This window comes from Aquarana catesbeiana, linkage group LG05, assembly GCF_042186555.1.
Source record: "Aquarana catesbeiana isolate 2022-GZ linkage group LG05, ASM4218655v1, whole genome shotgun sequence".
Classification (NCBI taxonomy): Eukaryota; Metazoa; Chordata; class Amphibia; order Anura; family Ranidae; genus Aquarana; species Aquarana catesbeiana.
Genome location: NC_133328.1, coordinates 571,281,710 through 571,298,140, shown reverse-complemented (window position 1 = coordinate 571,298,140; position 16,431 = coordinate 571,281,710). Strand labels below are relative to the sequence as shown.

The following is a 16,431-nucleotide window of genomic DNA, read 5'->3' as shown; positions in this document are numbered from 1 at the left end:
AACTGTTGTGATCGGCTCTTGAAAGCTGTGTACTAACAATCAGATTATGGTACGATCGCTCCGAAAGTTATTTTTGTCATCCGATTTTTTGATTGTGTGTACTAGTATATGTTTTTAAAACTAGATGAGCTCATAAAAATACAGTGGAATCTGTAGTTTCACAAAGGACATCAAATAAAATGAAAAGGATAACCGCAACAAATGTTTCGCTTGATGTTGGAATTGTTGATCCGATCAGGAGGGGGGACAATGCTGCTACGTTGCCTAGGGCCCTATTTGACCTTAATCTGCCTCCGATCAGGAGATTGTCATGTCATGTGCATGAGCTCTTTCTCAGAATATTTTGTAAATTGTATTTAATTAAAACAATATAGTTTCAATAAGACAGCTCTATGTGAAGTGTGATTATTTTCTAATCCTAGCACTGTGAGAAATGTTGACAATGTTTTACTAAAATGGCAGTGATTATTGAGGTATGATAATGCTATGTGCATATATGTGCTAGGGGTGCTTTTACTCACATATGAGTATCTTAAAAACCACCTTTTACGCAGGCAAGCAAACTCAATTTCCAGTAGAACATAAAGCCTTTCCTTCAACAGGGCCTCCTTGTCCCACCCTACGTATTACATCATCGTTGGATATGTCCAGGGCATGATGACATAATGCATAGGACGGGACAAGGAGTTTTTAAATGTGCGCTGTTATTACCACACTCCCGAAAAGCAATTCATGGCCATTTGACAGGCAATGACAGGTAGGCTTCTCACTGCCTGTTTTAAAGGATAAGTTTACCATAAAAAAAATAAAATGCACATTTCTTTGCAGGTAAAAAAAACTGCATTTGTTTATTTTTAGGTGCCTGTAAAGCATTGCACCCGTGATAATCAGATTGTGGGTGTAATGTCAGGCTCCTGCAGAGACTCTGTGTAGCTGTCTGCCTGCACCTCCAATACGGACAGGCACTTACTGAATGACAGGCAGCTCAATGAACTACCTAGAGTGCTTATCAGCGCCCTTCTAGTGCACTAGAATTGCAAGCTGACAGCCGCAAAAGCCGTAGTTGATCGATTCACAGGACTCCCACACGGACACACTCACTTTGAATTGTGTCAGCGAGTGATGAACATGTTACACCCCAAATATGGATGTAACATTTTCACAAAGGTGAACTTATCCTTTAGGCTCCGTTTCCACTAGTGCAATTTGCTTTGCGAGGGCTTTCACACTGAAGTGGTGCGCTGGCAGGAGAAGAAAATAACTCCTGCAAGCCGCATCTTTGGAGTGGTGAAGGAGCGGTGTATTCACCGCTCCTAAACCGCTCCTGCCCATTGAAATCAGTGGGGCAGCACGGCTATAGCCGCGCTATGCGAGCGGATTTAACCCTTTTTCGGCCGCCAGCGGGGGTTAAAATCGCACCGCTAGCGGCCGAATACAGCCGCAAAAACGGCGGGTAAAACAGCGCTGTTTTACCGCCGACGCCCCCACCGCCCCAGTGTGAAAGGGGCCTAATGCATTCTATACATTAGGATCAAAAACCTTGTGTGTGCCTCAGCCCCCCTAATAATTACCTGAGCCTCATCTAGATCCAGCGATGTTGCACAAGAGCCTTGGCTGTCCGGGACTCTCTCATCTCATTGGCTGAGACAGGAGCAGGCGCCATTGGCTTCCGCTGCTGTCAATCAAAGTTAGTGAGCCAGTGAGGAGGGGGGGACGGGGCAGAGGCGCGGCTCTATCTCTGAACGGACACAAGAGCAGCGGCCCGGCTTGGGTGCCCCCAGAGTAAAGCTGCTTGCTCTGGGGGCACACGGCAGAAGGGAGGGGCAAGGACCACCGAAGAGGGACCCGAGAAGTGGAGGATCAGAGCAGGTAAGTATAACATGTTTGTTATTTTTAAACAACAAGACTTGAATATCACTTTAAGCCTGTAAATGCTGCATTACATGTAGTTGAAGGGTGGTTGCAGTGCGGTACCATTCACTTGAATGGGCCATATTTGGCAGTGGCACCGCCTGCTAGGTGATATAATTTTGGTGGTGAAGCAAAGCCAAGACATGTGTACGCACTCATCCAGCTACATTTGCTAAAAGGGGGGCAGTAAAAAATGGCTCAGCTTCCTTTGAAGAGCAGCACCATAGCCACTGCTCGCTTTGAGGTTCCTTATGTCTAATGCCGCATACACATGAGCGGACTTTTCGACTGGACTGGTCCGACGGACAATTCGACCATGTGTGGGCTTCATCGGACCTGCAGCGGACTTTTTCGGTCGAAAATCTGACGGACTTTCGATTTGGAACATGTTTCAAATCTTTACATCGAAACTCCGCCGGACCCAGTCCCTATTGAAAAATCCGCTCGTCTGTATGCTAGTCCGACGGACGAAAACCGATGCTAGGGCAACTATTGGCTACTGGCTATCAACTTCCTTATTTTAGTCCGGTCGTACGTCATCAAGTACGAATCCGTCGGACATTGTTGTGATCGTGTGTAGGCAAGTCTGTTTATTCGGAAAGTCCGTTGGAAGTCCGTCGCACCAGTCCGGTCGAAAAGTCCGTTCGCGTGTACGCGGCATAACTGAAACTTCAGACCAATTATTTTGATAAGGCAAGAATCACTCTAATTCGATTTCTATAATTAACACACTTCTTTTTTAGCACAGTTTTTAAAGTAAAACTATAGGCAAAACTTTTGTTTCTGTTTTTGTTTTTTGATAAAGTAAATGAGGGTTATAACCCCTGTCAGCTTTTTTATTTTATTTCATTTTAAAGTCTTCACAATAATAAATAAAAATTGTAAACAATTATACCTTCCCTTTTGAAAAGGTTTCCCTCTCTATCTGTCCTAGGTTGGGAAATGACGGTTCTGTTGTGTAAGCATTACCTGACAATGAATCCTACCTGTGCCTACATTGGATTGTATATTATGTCTTTGAATTAAAAAAAAAAAAAAATATATATATATATATATATATATATATATATATATGTGTGTGTGTGTGTGTGTGTGTGTGTGTGTGTATGTGTATATATATATATATATATATAAAGAAAAAGAATTATTGAAAAAAAAAAAGCTTCCAATGGGTGATGATGCCAGGCTTTGTGCAATACTAATGCCGTATAGACTGTAAAGATGATCAATAACCAAATGAATATTGTTTATTTTCCAAGGTTGTGACCCAGGAAGATGGCGCTGCCCGGGTGCCAAAGAAATGCTAGATGTCTGCTTTTAGCAGTCCGCCATTATGGGGCTTTCCGGAAGGGACTGCGTGAGTCCGTGGCATTAACTTGCTGTCACCTCAGGAGGAATGAAGCCATTACAGCACAGCACTTCTATAGACACGTCTTTACGATGCAAACCCCACCGAGGAAATGTTGGCTGCCGAGAGCAGGCTGTGCCCGCTACATTTCAGAGGACGGTGTAAAAGTCATTCATCCTGAGAACAATCAGCCGCCAACCAGCCAAAAACAACAGGAGAGCGCAGTTCTACCCCGAGAGGATGTGGAGACATTCTTAGAAGGTATACAAGCTCTAATCTGGCTCTGAAAGCCACGTCTTCTCCACAGGCACCCTTTGTTGTAAGTGACTACAAGGGATGTTCAGAAAAAGATTTGGCCTCCGTCATAGAAATATATCTCATTTAAAATACTTTAAAGGAATTTGCTAACTCATTTGGTTCTGAGACGAGTAATTGGGCCACATTCCCACCTGCAAATGGGCCCAACAGAATTCATGCTCCAATTACACTTGCGTGACTTCAAGTTTCAGAGAATCCCTACCAAATTGAATTCATTGGGGTCAATGGGGAAAATGCATCTTACATTGGTGGTCAGGAAGAAGAATGCAACCCTTCCATTGACGTTTAGCAGCATTGGCCCTGGAACTATACAGGCTCATTCAAATAAGAGGTCAATCAGCTACAGCTCAAGGAACCCCCAGCAGCCTTAGAAGGGACCCTAGAAACGCTAGTGGAGAATAACTGGTATAGACTGTCTATGCGATCCTAGTTCTATGCAGTTATTCACACTCCTAGTTTGCTATTTGGTCAGTTAAGCAACACACGCATGATGTCATCCCTCTGTTCAGTGTGTGTTTTCCTCCTGTCAGCATGTTCCCTGTGAACAGGTGCATGCAGCAGAGTTTAATAGGATTAAGTGTCTCCCTCCCGCTCCCAATCGCTTATTGGGAACCTGGTTTTTACATCTGCCTGGAGTTCAGCTGCTTTGTATGCTAATGCTAGAAGACGACCATCTGAATGCCACTGTTTATTTTGTCTTTTTTTAAGGGCTGGATGATGATCCACTTGGGTCTCCACTAGATGCAATCCCAGAAGATGAAGGTGCCCAAATTGTTCCAATCCCTCCTTCCTCCCATACACTTCGAGATTATGTGGATCATTCTGAAACTTTACAGAAGCTGGTAATGCTTGGTGAGTGGTCTCCTTTTACATATATAACACACTAAACTTGGCAAATGCCATCCACAACTTAAAAAACAATCATGGCTGCTCAAAGTATAGAACATATAGTCCTTCCACATAGTGATACATGACAATATCATCTTACATTTTCTGTATTATACATCATATAGGAGCAACCCAATGCATTGTGAGCAGATGTCTTCTTCAGGGAGGACTCGTGGTGTTTTATCTGAAATATAGTATATGTACATCAAAACAACCTTTCAACATACATATCACATATAAACCCCAAACACACGGTGTATATAGTAGCTTGTTGAAAGCAGTCATTTAGATCCTAACATGTCTGGGAACGCCATTATGTCACTTGTGTGGTGAACGTGCCGTGGAAGGTATTTTCACCTCATATTTGCTGACCTTAAAGTAGTTCTAAAGGTAGAAAGTATTTTTTTTTCTCCTTAATGCATTCTATGCAGGAAGATAAAAAACGTTCTGCATGTAGCTCTCTCTTATACTTACCTGAGCTCAATCTCAATCCAGCGACGTGCACGAGATCAGAGGCTCTCCCAACTCTCTCCCTCCTGATTTGCTCAGACACTGCAGTGGTAGCCATTGGCTCCTGCTGCTGTTAATCACAGCCAATGAAAAGGGAGTGGAGTGGTACACTCCTCTATATGTCTTATGGACAAACAGAACAGGGCTTGGGAGCGAGTATGCAGGAGTGCCCCCATGCTGCTGTTTATCAAAGCCAATGAGGAGGGAGTGGGGGACGAGGTGGCACCCTCCTCTGTATGCCTTATGGACACACAGAGCGGGGCTTGGGAGCGAGCGTGCAGGAGTGCCCCCATAGCTAGCAGCTTGCTATGGGGATACTCAGTGTGGGGGAGAAGCCAGGAGCGCTGGTGGGGGACCCGTGAAGAGGAGGATCAGAGCTGCTCTGTGCAAAACCACTGCACAGAGCAGGTAAGTATAACATGTTATTTAAAAAAAAAAATGAAAACTTTATGACCACTTCAACCTTTGGTTGGCTATGATGATTTTGATTGGCTTATTTGATCTTCATCTGTTTGATTTTCATTTTTAAAGTCCCACTGTTGGTGTTATTTGCAACTCTTGCAATCCTTTCCCAGACAGTTGGTCTGTTGTTTTTCTGCTTGTACCTAATAGAGGTAACTACTTGCAATTTTTCAATTTACTTGGCTGTTTTGTCTCTTGGTCCCTATTTTATAAATTAATAGACTTTGATAGTCTAAAACCTGATATTGTATTAGTGATATGTATGTTAAAAGATTGTTTTGATGTACATATACGATATTTCAGATAAAATCTCACAAGCATCCCTGAAGAAGACATCTGCTTGAAGCGTGTTGGATTGCTCCTATATGAAATATAATACAGCAAATGCAGGATATCATTGTTATGTATCACTATGTGGAAAGAAGCAGCGGTACTATATTGTGTTATCATCATCCATGAAGGACTATATTTTGAGCAGCCATGATTGTTTGTTTTTTGTTTCTTTTTCCAATTTTTTATTTAGATTGCAGCAGATAACAAGAAATATATTGACTCCATACATGAGTGTAACGTATAGTGCCTTGAAAAAGTATTCACACCCCTTTTCCACATTTTGTCATGTTACAACCAACATAAATGTATTTTATTGGGATTTTATGTGATAGACCAACACAAAGGGGCACATAATTGTGAAGTGAAAGGAAAATTCGTAATGGTTTTCCAAATTTATTTACGAATAAACATGTGAAAAGTGTGGCGTGCATTAGTATTCAGCCCCTCTGAGTCAATACTTTGTAGAACAACCTTTTACTGCAATTACAGCTGCAAGTCTTTTTGGGGATGTCTCTACCAGCTTTGTACATCTAGAGAGTAACATTTTTGCCCATTCTTTGCAAAATAGCTAAAGCTCTGTCAGATTGGATGGAGAGCGTCTGTGAACAGCAATTTTCAAGTCCTGCCACAGATTCTCAATTGGATTTAGGTCTGGACTTTGACTGGGCCATTCTAAAACATGAATATGCTTTGATCTAAACTATTCCATTTTAGCTCTGGCTGTATATTTATGGTTGTTGTCCTGATGGAAGGTGACCCTCCACCCCAGTCTTAAGTCTTTTGCTTTTCTTCTAAGATTGCCCTGTATTTGGCTCTATCCATCTTCCCATCAACTCTGACCAGCTTCCCTGTCCCCGCTGAAGAAAAGCATCCCCACAACATGATGCTGCCACCACCATGTTTCATGGTGGGGATGGTGTGTTCAGGGTGATGTGCAGTGTTAGTTTTCTTCCACACATAGCGCTTCGCTTTTAGGCCAAAAACTTCAATTTTGGTCTCATCTGACCAGAGCACCTTCTTCCATATGTTTGTTGTGTCCCCCACATGGCTTCTCGCAAACTGCAAACAGGACTTCTTTCAGCAATGGCTTTCTTCTTGCCACTCTTCCATAAAGGCCAGATTTGTGGAGTGCACGACTAATAGTTGTCCTGTGGACAGATTCTCCCACCTGAGCTGTGATTCTCTGCAGCTCCTCCAGAGTTACCATGAGCCTCTTGGCTGCTTCTCTGATTAATGCTCTCCTTGCCCGGCCTATCAGTTTAGGTAGACTGCCATGTCTTGGTAGGTTTGCAGTTGTGCCATACTCTTTCCATTTTCGGATGATGGATTGAACAGTGCTCTGTGAGATGTTCAAAGCTTGGGATATTTTTTTTTATACCCTAACCCTGCTTTAAACTTCTCCACGACTTTATCTCTGACCTGTCTGGTGTGTTCCTTGGCCTTCATGATGCTGTTCGTTCACTAAGATTCTCTAACACGCCTCTGAGGGCTTCACAGAACAGCTGTATTTATACTGAGGTTAAATTACACACAGGTGTACTAATTAGGTGATTTCTGGTTTTAGTTAAGGGTATCAGAGTAAAGGGGGCTGAATACAAATGCACACACTTTTCAGATATTTATTTATAAAAAAATTGAAACCCATTTATCATTTTCCTTCCACTTAACAATTATCTGCCACTTTGTGTTGGTCTATCACATAAAATCCCAATAAAATACACTTACTGTATGTTTTTGGTTATAACATGAAACAATGTCAAGGTGAATACTTTTTCAAGGCACTGTATATTCCAGTTCACTGCAAGGTACATTTACAAAAAAATATAACCATGATTGTTTTTTAAGATTTGTAAAATGGAGATTATGGAGGATTTTAGACATTTATTAGAATGCTGACATTTTATGTAACATTTCATGTGCCTGTAAAGTTCATCGCAACCTTTTAGTTGTTTTTGTTGTATCTAGTTTTGGGATGTTGGCAGACAGTAGCATACATTGGCCTTGTGATTTGTAAAATATTTACCATCCAAAACTGGGAATGCTGGCTATATTATCTTAGGCACTTCCCTGATTAATCATGTTCAATTTCTGCCAGTCTTGGTGTTGATTGTAATCTGATATAATTTGGCTATGTGGAGGACGAGTCTCTAATGCTAGTCATACATGTATCAATCCGAATGATGAAAAAGTTCATTCAATATTCTGATGTTTTTCAAAGCAGCTTTGATCGCTTAAAGTGGTAAAGTGATTGTAAAGTCTTGTTTTTCTTTTCTATTAAAATGACAAAACCTGTTATACTTACCTGCCCTGTGCAGTGGTTTTGCACAGAGTAGGCCGGATCCTCCTCTTCTCAGGTCTCTGGTTGGTGCCCCTGGCCCCTCCCTCCTGTTGAGTGGCCCCACAGAAGGCAGCTTGCTATGGTGGCACCCCAGCCGAGCCGTAGCTCTGTGTATCCATTCAGACACGGAGCTGCGTTTCGTTCCCGCCCCCTCTCTCCTCTTTGGCTAATTGTGTTTGACAGCAGTGGGAGCCAATGGTGCCGCTGCTGTGTCTCAGCCAATCAGGAGGGAGAGTGCCAGACGGCCGAGGCACTAGTAGACATCACTGGAGAGAGAGGGGGCTCAGGTAAGTATGAGGGGGCTGCTGCAATCAGGTTTTTTATCTTAATACACATAAAGCATTAAAGGGGTTGTAAACCTTTGTGCTTTTTCACCTTAATGAATCCTATGCATTAAGGTGAAAAAACACCTGTCAGTGACCGGCCCCCCAGCCCCCCCTGTTTTACTGACCTGAACCTTCGAACTTGTCCTACAGGGACGCTCCTTCTCTCTGCTAGGGGGTTCTCGGCTGTTGATTGGATACATAGCAGCGCAGCCATTGGCTCCCACTGCTGTCAATCCAGTGACTCGGCTGCCGGGGGCGGGGCTGAGTCCTGCATTTGTCATCTATGGACGCCGAATGCTGGACTCGGGAGCGCGCCCGCAAGGTAACCCTCCGGGAGAGCACTTCTTCGAGGGGGTTATCTGATGTGGGGAGGAGCTGCTGAGGGACCCCAGAAGAGCAGGTTCGGGGCCACTCTGTGCAAAACGAGCTGCACAGTGGAGGTAAGTATGTCATGTTTGTTATTTTTAAAAAAAATAAAAAATTACCTTTAGTGTCACTTTTTGTTAAAAACCTTCTCCCTTTACAACCACTTTAAGGACAATTTTGCAGCATCAAAAATAAAAGCTGATGATGAATTTTAATTGTTCAGCTTCAAACTTTGCAGCTTTGACAAAAGTTGGATAATGCCTTTTGCTATAGGAGTAGGTCATTTACATACCTCCCAAAGCCTGGACGAAAAAGTTCCAGAGATGGCATCCTCCTCTCCTGTTTTGTTGCTAAAACACTTCTAAATGTTACTGCTCCTCCTCACTATCACAGGAGTGAGCTCTAACCCCCGTATATGTAGGGTCTGCTATCTTTTGCATTACAACATCACTGACCTCAGAGCTACTGCAACGGGGAAGCGAGAGAGAGAGAGTGCATGTGCATAGAAAATATTATTATTTTTTTGTTAAAAGGTGAACTGACCCTTTTAGTGTAGTGTAAATTAAGACGGCTCTCATTCACCTAAATGGGATTTCTAATATCAAGCGACTTGGGGCGACTTGAGGTCTGGCAAGTCGTTGTACCTGTCATTTGCCCTTGATGTAAACCTGCTGGTGGAGAAATAAAGCTCGCCATACACATTGGATTTCTCTCACTCGGGTCTGCAGGCTGAACAAGAGAAATCAATCGATTTATTGTGGCTGGAGGAATCTCTGCTGCCAGCTATTGTACTCAGACAGCTGCAGTATCTCTGTCTGTCTAAATATGAGAACCGGGACTCCATCTGTCAGGATACAGTCGCTGTTCAGCTGACAATTTTTAACCCAGCTCCTTCCATTTATTTTTTATTTTTTCTGTAGTCAATGTTTGGTGGTGCCGACAGGGCCACCCTTGCCTAGAATTCCTGCTGAATCGGCCGAAATTTGAGGTCTGTTTGGCCAACATAACAAAGGGAAATACTTCATATCTCCTGTAACTATGGGTACGTTTTCCTTGCAACAAATTAACAATGCCATGTGTAAGCTCTATGAGGTTGATTTACTAAAACCCGAGAGTGCAAAATCTGGTACAGCTCTGCATGGTAGCCAATCGGCTTTGAACTTCAGCTTGTTCAATTAAGCTTTGACAAAGAAACCTGGAAGCTAATTAGTTTCTATGCAGAGCTGCAGCAGATTTTGCACCCTTTAGTTTTTGTAAATCAACTCCTATGTGGTGTTGAGCCATTTAAACCAAATCACTTAGGGCTCGGCCCACACTGCTGCGATATGAGAACCTGTGCGAATCCAGTACGGGTTCCCGCATCGCAGGCAGTTCACACTGCCCTATGCAAACCGGTGCGGGTGTCAATACAAAGTTAATGACACCCCCAGATCGGTTCGCATGTCGCAGTGCGAACTGTGGATTCGGACAGGAATCGGATCGCATGGGTGTTCACACGATTTTGGGGCAGACCAAAAAAAAAAGGGTCCTGCACGATTTTGGTCTGAATGCAATGCCAATTCAGCCATACAACCTGTATGGCTGAATTCGCATCAAACAGACACCGCAGTGCGAATCACAGGCGATGTCGCACAGAGCACTAGTGTGAACCGGCCCTCAGCCCTCGTTCACACTGAAGGCGGGTTTGAAATCCTGCGAGTTCAGTTGAAGGGCTGTGTCGCGCCCTTCCAGCCCGTGTCTTTGAATAACAGGGAGGTGAAGCCTTCATTAGTCTACAGGTAATATCCCGCCCCCATTGTGTTTTAGCTGGTTAGTGGGCATGAAGGAGGAGGGAGGGAGTGGGCTGTCAATTACCACTGTGTATACACCCGCATGTGTGACTCTATAGTCATATGGGCTGGTCCGATGTGTTAGGGAGAAAATGCTCAGCATAGAAAATTACAGAAAACTGAGCATGTGCAGAGTTGCCACCACAGCTGCAAAATCCCTAGCTGAATTGGGGACTTGGACAGAAGGTGGAGATGGAGAGCAGCAGGATCAACCAGGTTTTTTGCAGAATACAGAAAACGAATCTTATAGTGATGGAGTGAATATGAACAGCATGTAATACAGCATTTATTAATTGTTTTTTTTATGATGCCTTTATTTCCTTCTCATAACATAACACCTGACCGTCTCACCCTGGTCAGATCTGTACTTGTCCTGTGTGCACTAAATGTATGATATTTGGTATTCCTTTCCAAGACTGGAGCCAAAACTCTGCAGTTCCTTTACTGTAATCTATAACCGATCTGGGTTTTATACAGCAGGCCTGGATGAAGTGAGAACATGATGTTCTACAATAATTTGTTGAATGGCAAAACAGAGAGAATTTTGTGTCTCTATTTAGGTCAGAGTAACAGAGATTCTATGGTGTGTGTGCAGTGAAATTTGTAGGAGAATTGAAGAGCATAATCTGCTTCTAGGACATCACAGTCTGCTATCCCTGCCAGGATAATAGGCACTGGAACTTGCAATTGTAATGTAACCTAGAAAAGGACAAAGCTGAGCCAGACAGCTGCTATTACAGACTTCATCAATGTACAGTCAGCTTTCTACCCACTATAAATGCTTCCTGTTCAGAATGTTCACCACAAATCTCATTCTAGCAGCTGGACAACATCACTGCAGGAAAGTTTTTTTTTAAAGTGGTTCTGAAGGCTTAAGGTGTTTTTTTTTTTTTTTTTTCCTTTTAAAGCACAACTCCAGGCAAAAAAAGTTTTCCCATGCAGTGGGGCTGTGCTTGCACTGCAAGGGTTAACTGCTCATTTTTGTCTCGGGGATTGGAGAACGCAGATATACATACTTGATCCTCCTCGCACAAGACTGGTCCCTGTGGCTCCTGCCCCTGGCAGTCGAGTGCAGTGGACTATTCGTGGCGACATCACGCCCTTAGACCTGCTCCGTACATGAGGACCTCAGGAACAGTCCATTACTGGATCGTGGGCTAGCACCATTTGCTGGTGGAGTGGAGGATTGTATGAATATAAGCTTTCTCCTCTCTTCTGGACAAAACGAGCTGCTGATACTGCACAAAATCTGTGCAGTGCGGGCACAGCCTGACTGCAGAGTTGGGCTTTAATGCATTCTATCCATTAAGGAAAAAAACTTCCAGTATCTGCCATCATCCCCCCTTCCCCCCAAATATATACCTTGCTCCTCTTTTGATCCAGTGCTGTGCCCGAGAGCAGCATCACTGCTCTCTCTCTCCTTATAGGACATGGAGGCAGGAGTGGAAACCACTGGCTCCTGTCAGTGTAATATTGTGAGGATGGGGCAGGCCTGAGCGGTGCTGTGTGTGTCCATGGACAAACAAAGCCCACCTTAGGAACAACCTTGCACATTGGCTGCAGAGGAGGAGCCAGGCATGCCAGTGGGGGACCCCAGAAAAGGGGATTCAGGGCTGCTCTGTGCACAGAACAGGTGAGTATAACATGTTTTATTATTTTACTAAAAAATTTTCCTCAAAGCGGAGCTCCACCCAAAAGGGGAAGCTCCGCTTGTTTGCCACCCCCCCTCCACTGCCATATTTTGGCACCTTTTGGGGGGGAGCGGGTACCTGTTTTTGACAGGTACCCGTCCCCACTTTCGGGAGATCTCGCCATGGCAATGTCCCCACGAAGTTAGAACCCCTCCTCTTTCTACTGCCGCTGGGCCATTCAGTAAGCGCAGAGCGCTTCACGCATGCGCAGTAGGGAACCAGCTGTGAAGCCGCAAGGCTTCACTGCCGGTTTCCCTTATAAGAAATGGTGGCAGCAGCACCTGAGAGTTGATTGAAAAATGATTCAATTGAGAGTCGATTGAAAAGAATTGGTGAACTACAAGAGCGTTCACCAGCGCTTTTGCAGATCATTGAGAACTGCAAGCTGTCTGCCTTGGTGCACACGGGACCTGTAGTTCATTCATTCACAGATCTCTGTGAATGAATGATGGGTGTCTGTGGGTGGAGCCCTGTATGGCCACGCTGTTTTTGAAATTGTGATCGGGTGCAAGGAGAGGATTGGGGGGGGGGGGGGGAGAGGTGCACGGTAACATGTTACACCCTATATACAGGTGTAACATGTTACAGAAAGTGAACCTACCCCTTAAAGTGATTGTAAAGTCTTGTTTTTTTTTGTTTGTTTTTTTTTTCTATAAAAATAACAAACATCATATACTTACCTGCTCTGTTGCAGTGGTTTTGCACAGATCAGCCCAGATCCTCCTCTTCTCAGGTCCCTCTTCGGTGCTCCTGGCCCCTCCCTTCTTTTAAGTGCCCCCACAGCAAGTAGCTTACTATGGGGGCACCCAAGCCGAGTGACAGCTCCCTGTGTCCATTCAGACACAGAGCTGCAGCCCCCCCCCCCCCCCTCCCCCTCCCGATTGGCTAACTGACTTTGACAGCAGCAGGAGCCAATGGTGCCGTTGTGGTGTCTCAGCCAATCAGGAGTCTTGGTTGGTTGGCTGAGGTACTCGTGGACATCGCTGGATGGAGATGGGCTCAGGTAGGTATTAGGGGTGCTGGGGTGGCTGCTGCACACAGAAGGCTTTTTATTTTAATGTATAGAATGCATTAAGATAAAAACCTTCTGAATTTACAACTCTGCCTCTGACTGCAATTTGTAAAATAACAATCTAATGTTTTCCATACCTTGAGAATGTTAACAGCTTGCAGTTGTGAATACTTCATTGGTTCCTAATTGTCAATGAGTGTTCCAATCAGCAGGGTTATTGATCATGTGTTCACCATGACTGCTAATCATGTCAATTACATGTAAATTGGAGAAGTCATTATAAACTTCTCCAGACCACGGATGGCACTTTGCCCCTCTGTCTGTGCAGTTGCTGTGCACAAAGGAAGAAGTACAATGTTAGAAAAACGATTGTACAAAATAACCAAAACATTTTTATATTATAATAAAAACATTTTATCCAGACAGTATACCAAATAAAAGCTGTACCTATCCTCTAAAAATGACTATTTAGGTGGACACATTTGTACCGGTTTTCATTGGATGATTTGACCCCCCTCTATTTCTTGGTCTCATTTGATAGTGTTGTATGGATATGGTCTCTAATGAAAGCATACTGGTGCTGCTAAATTTGGTCTGGGCATCGATGACCTTTGGTCATGAAGTTGCACCCTGGTAATCACCTTCTCAAACGTCCACAACCCTTCTGAAGTGTGATCATATTGAAATGACATAAGTCAGAAAATTTGAAGGATTTTAAATAGGAATGCACAATACCATTTTTTTACGAGTACAAGTACCAATACTTTTTGTTAGTACTCGCTGATACCAATTACCGATTACCTACCGCAACTGTTTTGTTTTAACTTCAGCTGTCAGCAATGGTACAAAGCATTGAAAAGTTATTTACAAATGAAATAAATAGATTTTTTTTTGAATTTTTAGTGCTTTTTCAATGTGAAATGTGTAAAAATATTCACTAACAAAGCAAACAAAAAAAAAAGTTTTAATTGTTTATAGTTTATAAAATAGACGTGAACAAAAGAAAAAATGCAGGAAAATAATAATTAAATGGAGGAGAATAGAGAGTAAATTAAGGGTTATTAAGGGGTTAAATACAGGAACATTTGTTCATCCCTTTGATCTGCAGATGAAGAAACAGAAATATACAAAAAGAAACAAAGTTTCTTTTTATTTTAGTGTTTCAGGGCTGAGCAATGTTGTTAATAAACGTTGCCGGCTGCTTTTTTTTTTTTTTTTTTTTTTTGACAGCTCCAATTACCGGACTTCTTTAACACTGGGGAGACCCACTGACAGCTCAAATAACCGAGCCTGAAAGTATCGGTTTCAGGTATTGTACCAACACTTGTGCAAATACTCGGTGTCGGCACCGATACCGATACTAGTTTTAGTGCAGCCCTAGTTTTAAATATTGATGCTACCTGTGAATATTGGATATTTACCTATTATGAAGTGTCGGAGGTAACTGGAGATAGTGAATGAACTTCATGCAGATAGTGTTCTGGTTGGTACTTGAACTGAGGACCCTAGTGCTGCAGGGCTGGAGTGTTTACATGGGTGTAAAACTCCATGTATAAAGCTGTACATGGACGGATCAAACATCAACTGGTACAGTAGTGACTGGCCAAATTTTGATCCGTGTTTGGCCCTCCCTGCTTGACAGAAGTCAATCATTAGATTTCTGTTGAAGGGACACGCTGGAAAACTTTTGTCCAACAGCAGCTGCAGCCGCTGATCAGTGTATTCTGACCGCACAGAGTCCTGCCATCATACAATGATGGCAGGACTCTGTGCCATCAATGTTCCAACAGGGGGGATTCCTCCATCCACATAACCATCCACCTCACTTATGTGGATGGAGGAATCTGTTTTTTTTTTTTTTTTTTTTTCATTCCAACAGAAGACTAGCTGTCTATGCCCAGCTTAAAGCAGCCCATAGATTATGCAATTTTTTTTCCTTCTACCATCACAGTCAGTGTTGATGGGGGGAATTGCTCCTGCAGCACTTTTGTATCCTGCTGGCAGGGAACGATCCCGGCCAGCAGAACACAATGATTACTTCTAGCAGCTATAGCCACCGGCAGAAATCAAATGTAAAAAATCAGACCGGCCTGCCCATAGATGGATTGAATCCCAGTTCATCAGGGACCAATTCGATCTATCTGTGGCCAGCTTAAGTCTGCACAGATTGATATGACAGATACAGCCACATTGCTACTGGCTCCTAACATTTTGTTATGGTCACTTAGGTTTAGGAACATTTTCTCAGGTTTGGATGGGCATGCAAGAGCACCCAAAAGACCCAGGAAACACTTTTACCTAGGCTTTCATTGAGCTATTGATTTCATTGGATTTACTTGATCTCATTTTGATTGTACAATGGATATAAAAAAGTTTGCACTGTAATCTTTTCAAAATTACTTGCAATAAAGTATTTATTCAGGAGATGGAGGATGAAGCCGAACGTATTCTATATAAGGCTCTTTTGGTATGGGCTAGTTTTCTTTTATACCTAAAACTTCAGTTTGATTTCCATTGGGGATTGATGCTCCGGCTATGTTCTTTAAACCTCAGTATGAGTCTAGTTTGGTGCCTTGTTCTCTACATTTTCATAGATGATCTTCAGAAGACATTCATTCATGCAATATTTAGCGTTGATATTAATAGAGAAACCCTTTTCTATTTACAACAGGTGTGGATCTATCCAAACTTGAGAAGCGCCCCAAAGTTGGAACATTTCTTCTGAAGTTAGACTTTGAAAAGGATATAAGCAAAATCCTTTTTTTCCTGAAAGATGTGGGTGTAGAAGACAGTCAGCTGGGGCCTCTGCTGACCAAGAACCCGTTCATACTTAGTGAAGACCTGGATAATCTTCAGAAAAGGTACCACTCTCCAGGGGAGGGTTGAGATGCACCATATGGCGAAAAAGTATGTAAATTTCCCCTTTATATTTTTGTGATTAGATATTTAAATCCAGCTCCATGAAGTCATGGTTTGGTGTGGAGGCACATGAGCCTGCACAGAGCTCTGACCTTAAAGTGGTTGTAAACCTCTGACATGAAATATGAACAAAGCATATCCCTCTATAGCTGGGGTCTCAAACTGGTGGCCCTCCAGCTG

The 16,431-nt window shown here is 43.2% G+C and overlaps 2 protein-coding genes across 4 annotated transcripts in view; one reads left to right on the top strand and one right to left on the bottom strand.

Moving 5' to 3' along the window:
* Nucleotides 1–16,431, top strand: part of MTERF3 (mitochondrial transcription termination factor 3) — a 78,736-nt gene that overhangs the window by 20,459 nt on the left and 41,846 nt on the right. For all 3 annotated transcript variants that reach the window (XM_073632007.1, XM_073632006.1, XM_073632008.1), the window contains exons 3-5: nucleotides 3,171–3,520; nucleotides 4,286–4,429; nucleotides 16,004–16,193. In XM_073632007.1, coding sequence (XP_073488108.1) covers nucleotides 3,187–3,520; nucleotides 4,286–4,429; nucleotides 16,004–16,193 — 668 coding nt within the window. In that variant the 5' untranslated portion in view covers nucleotides 3,171–3,186. The remainder of the gene's footprint in view (nucleotides 1–3,170; nucleotides 3,521–4,285; nucleotides 4,430–16,003; nucleotides 16,194–16,431) is intronic.
* Nucleotides 1–16,431, bottom strand: part of PTDSS1 (phosphatidylserine synthase 1) — a 135,503-nt gene that overhangs the window by 94,917 nt on the left and 24,155 nt on the right. The gene's annotated exons all lie outside the window — the stretch shown is intronic.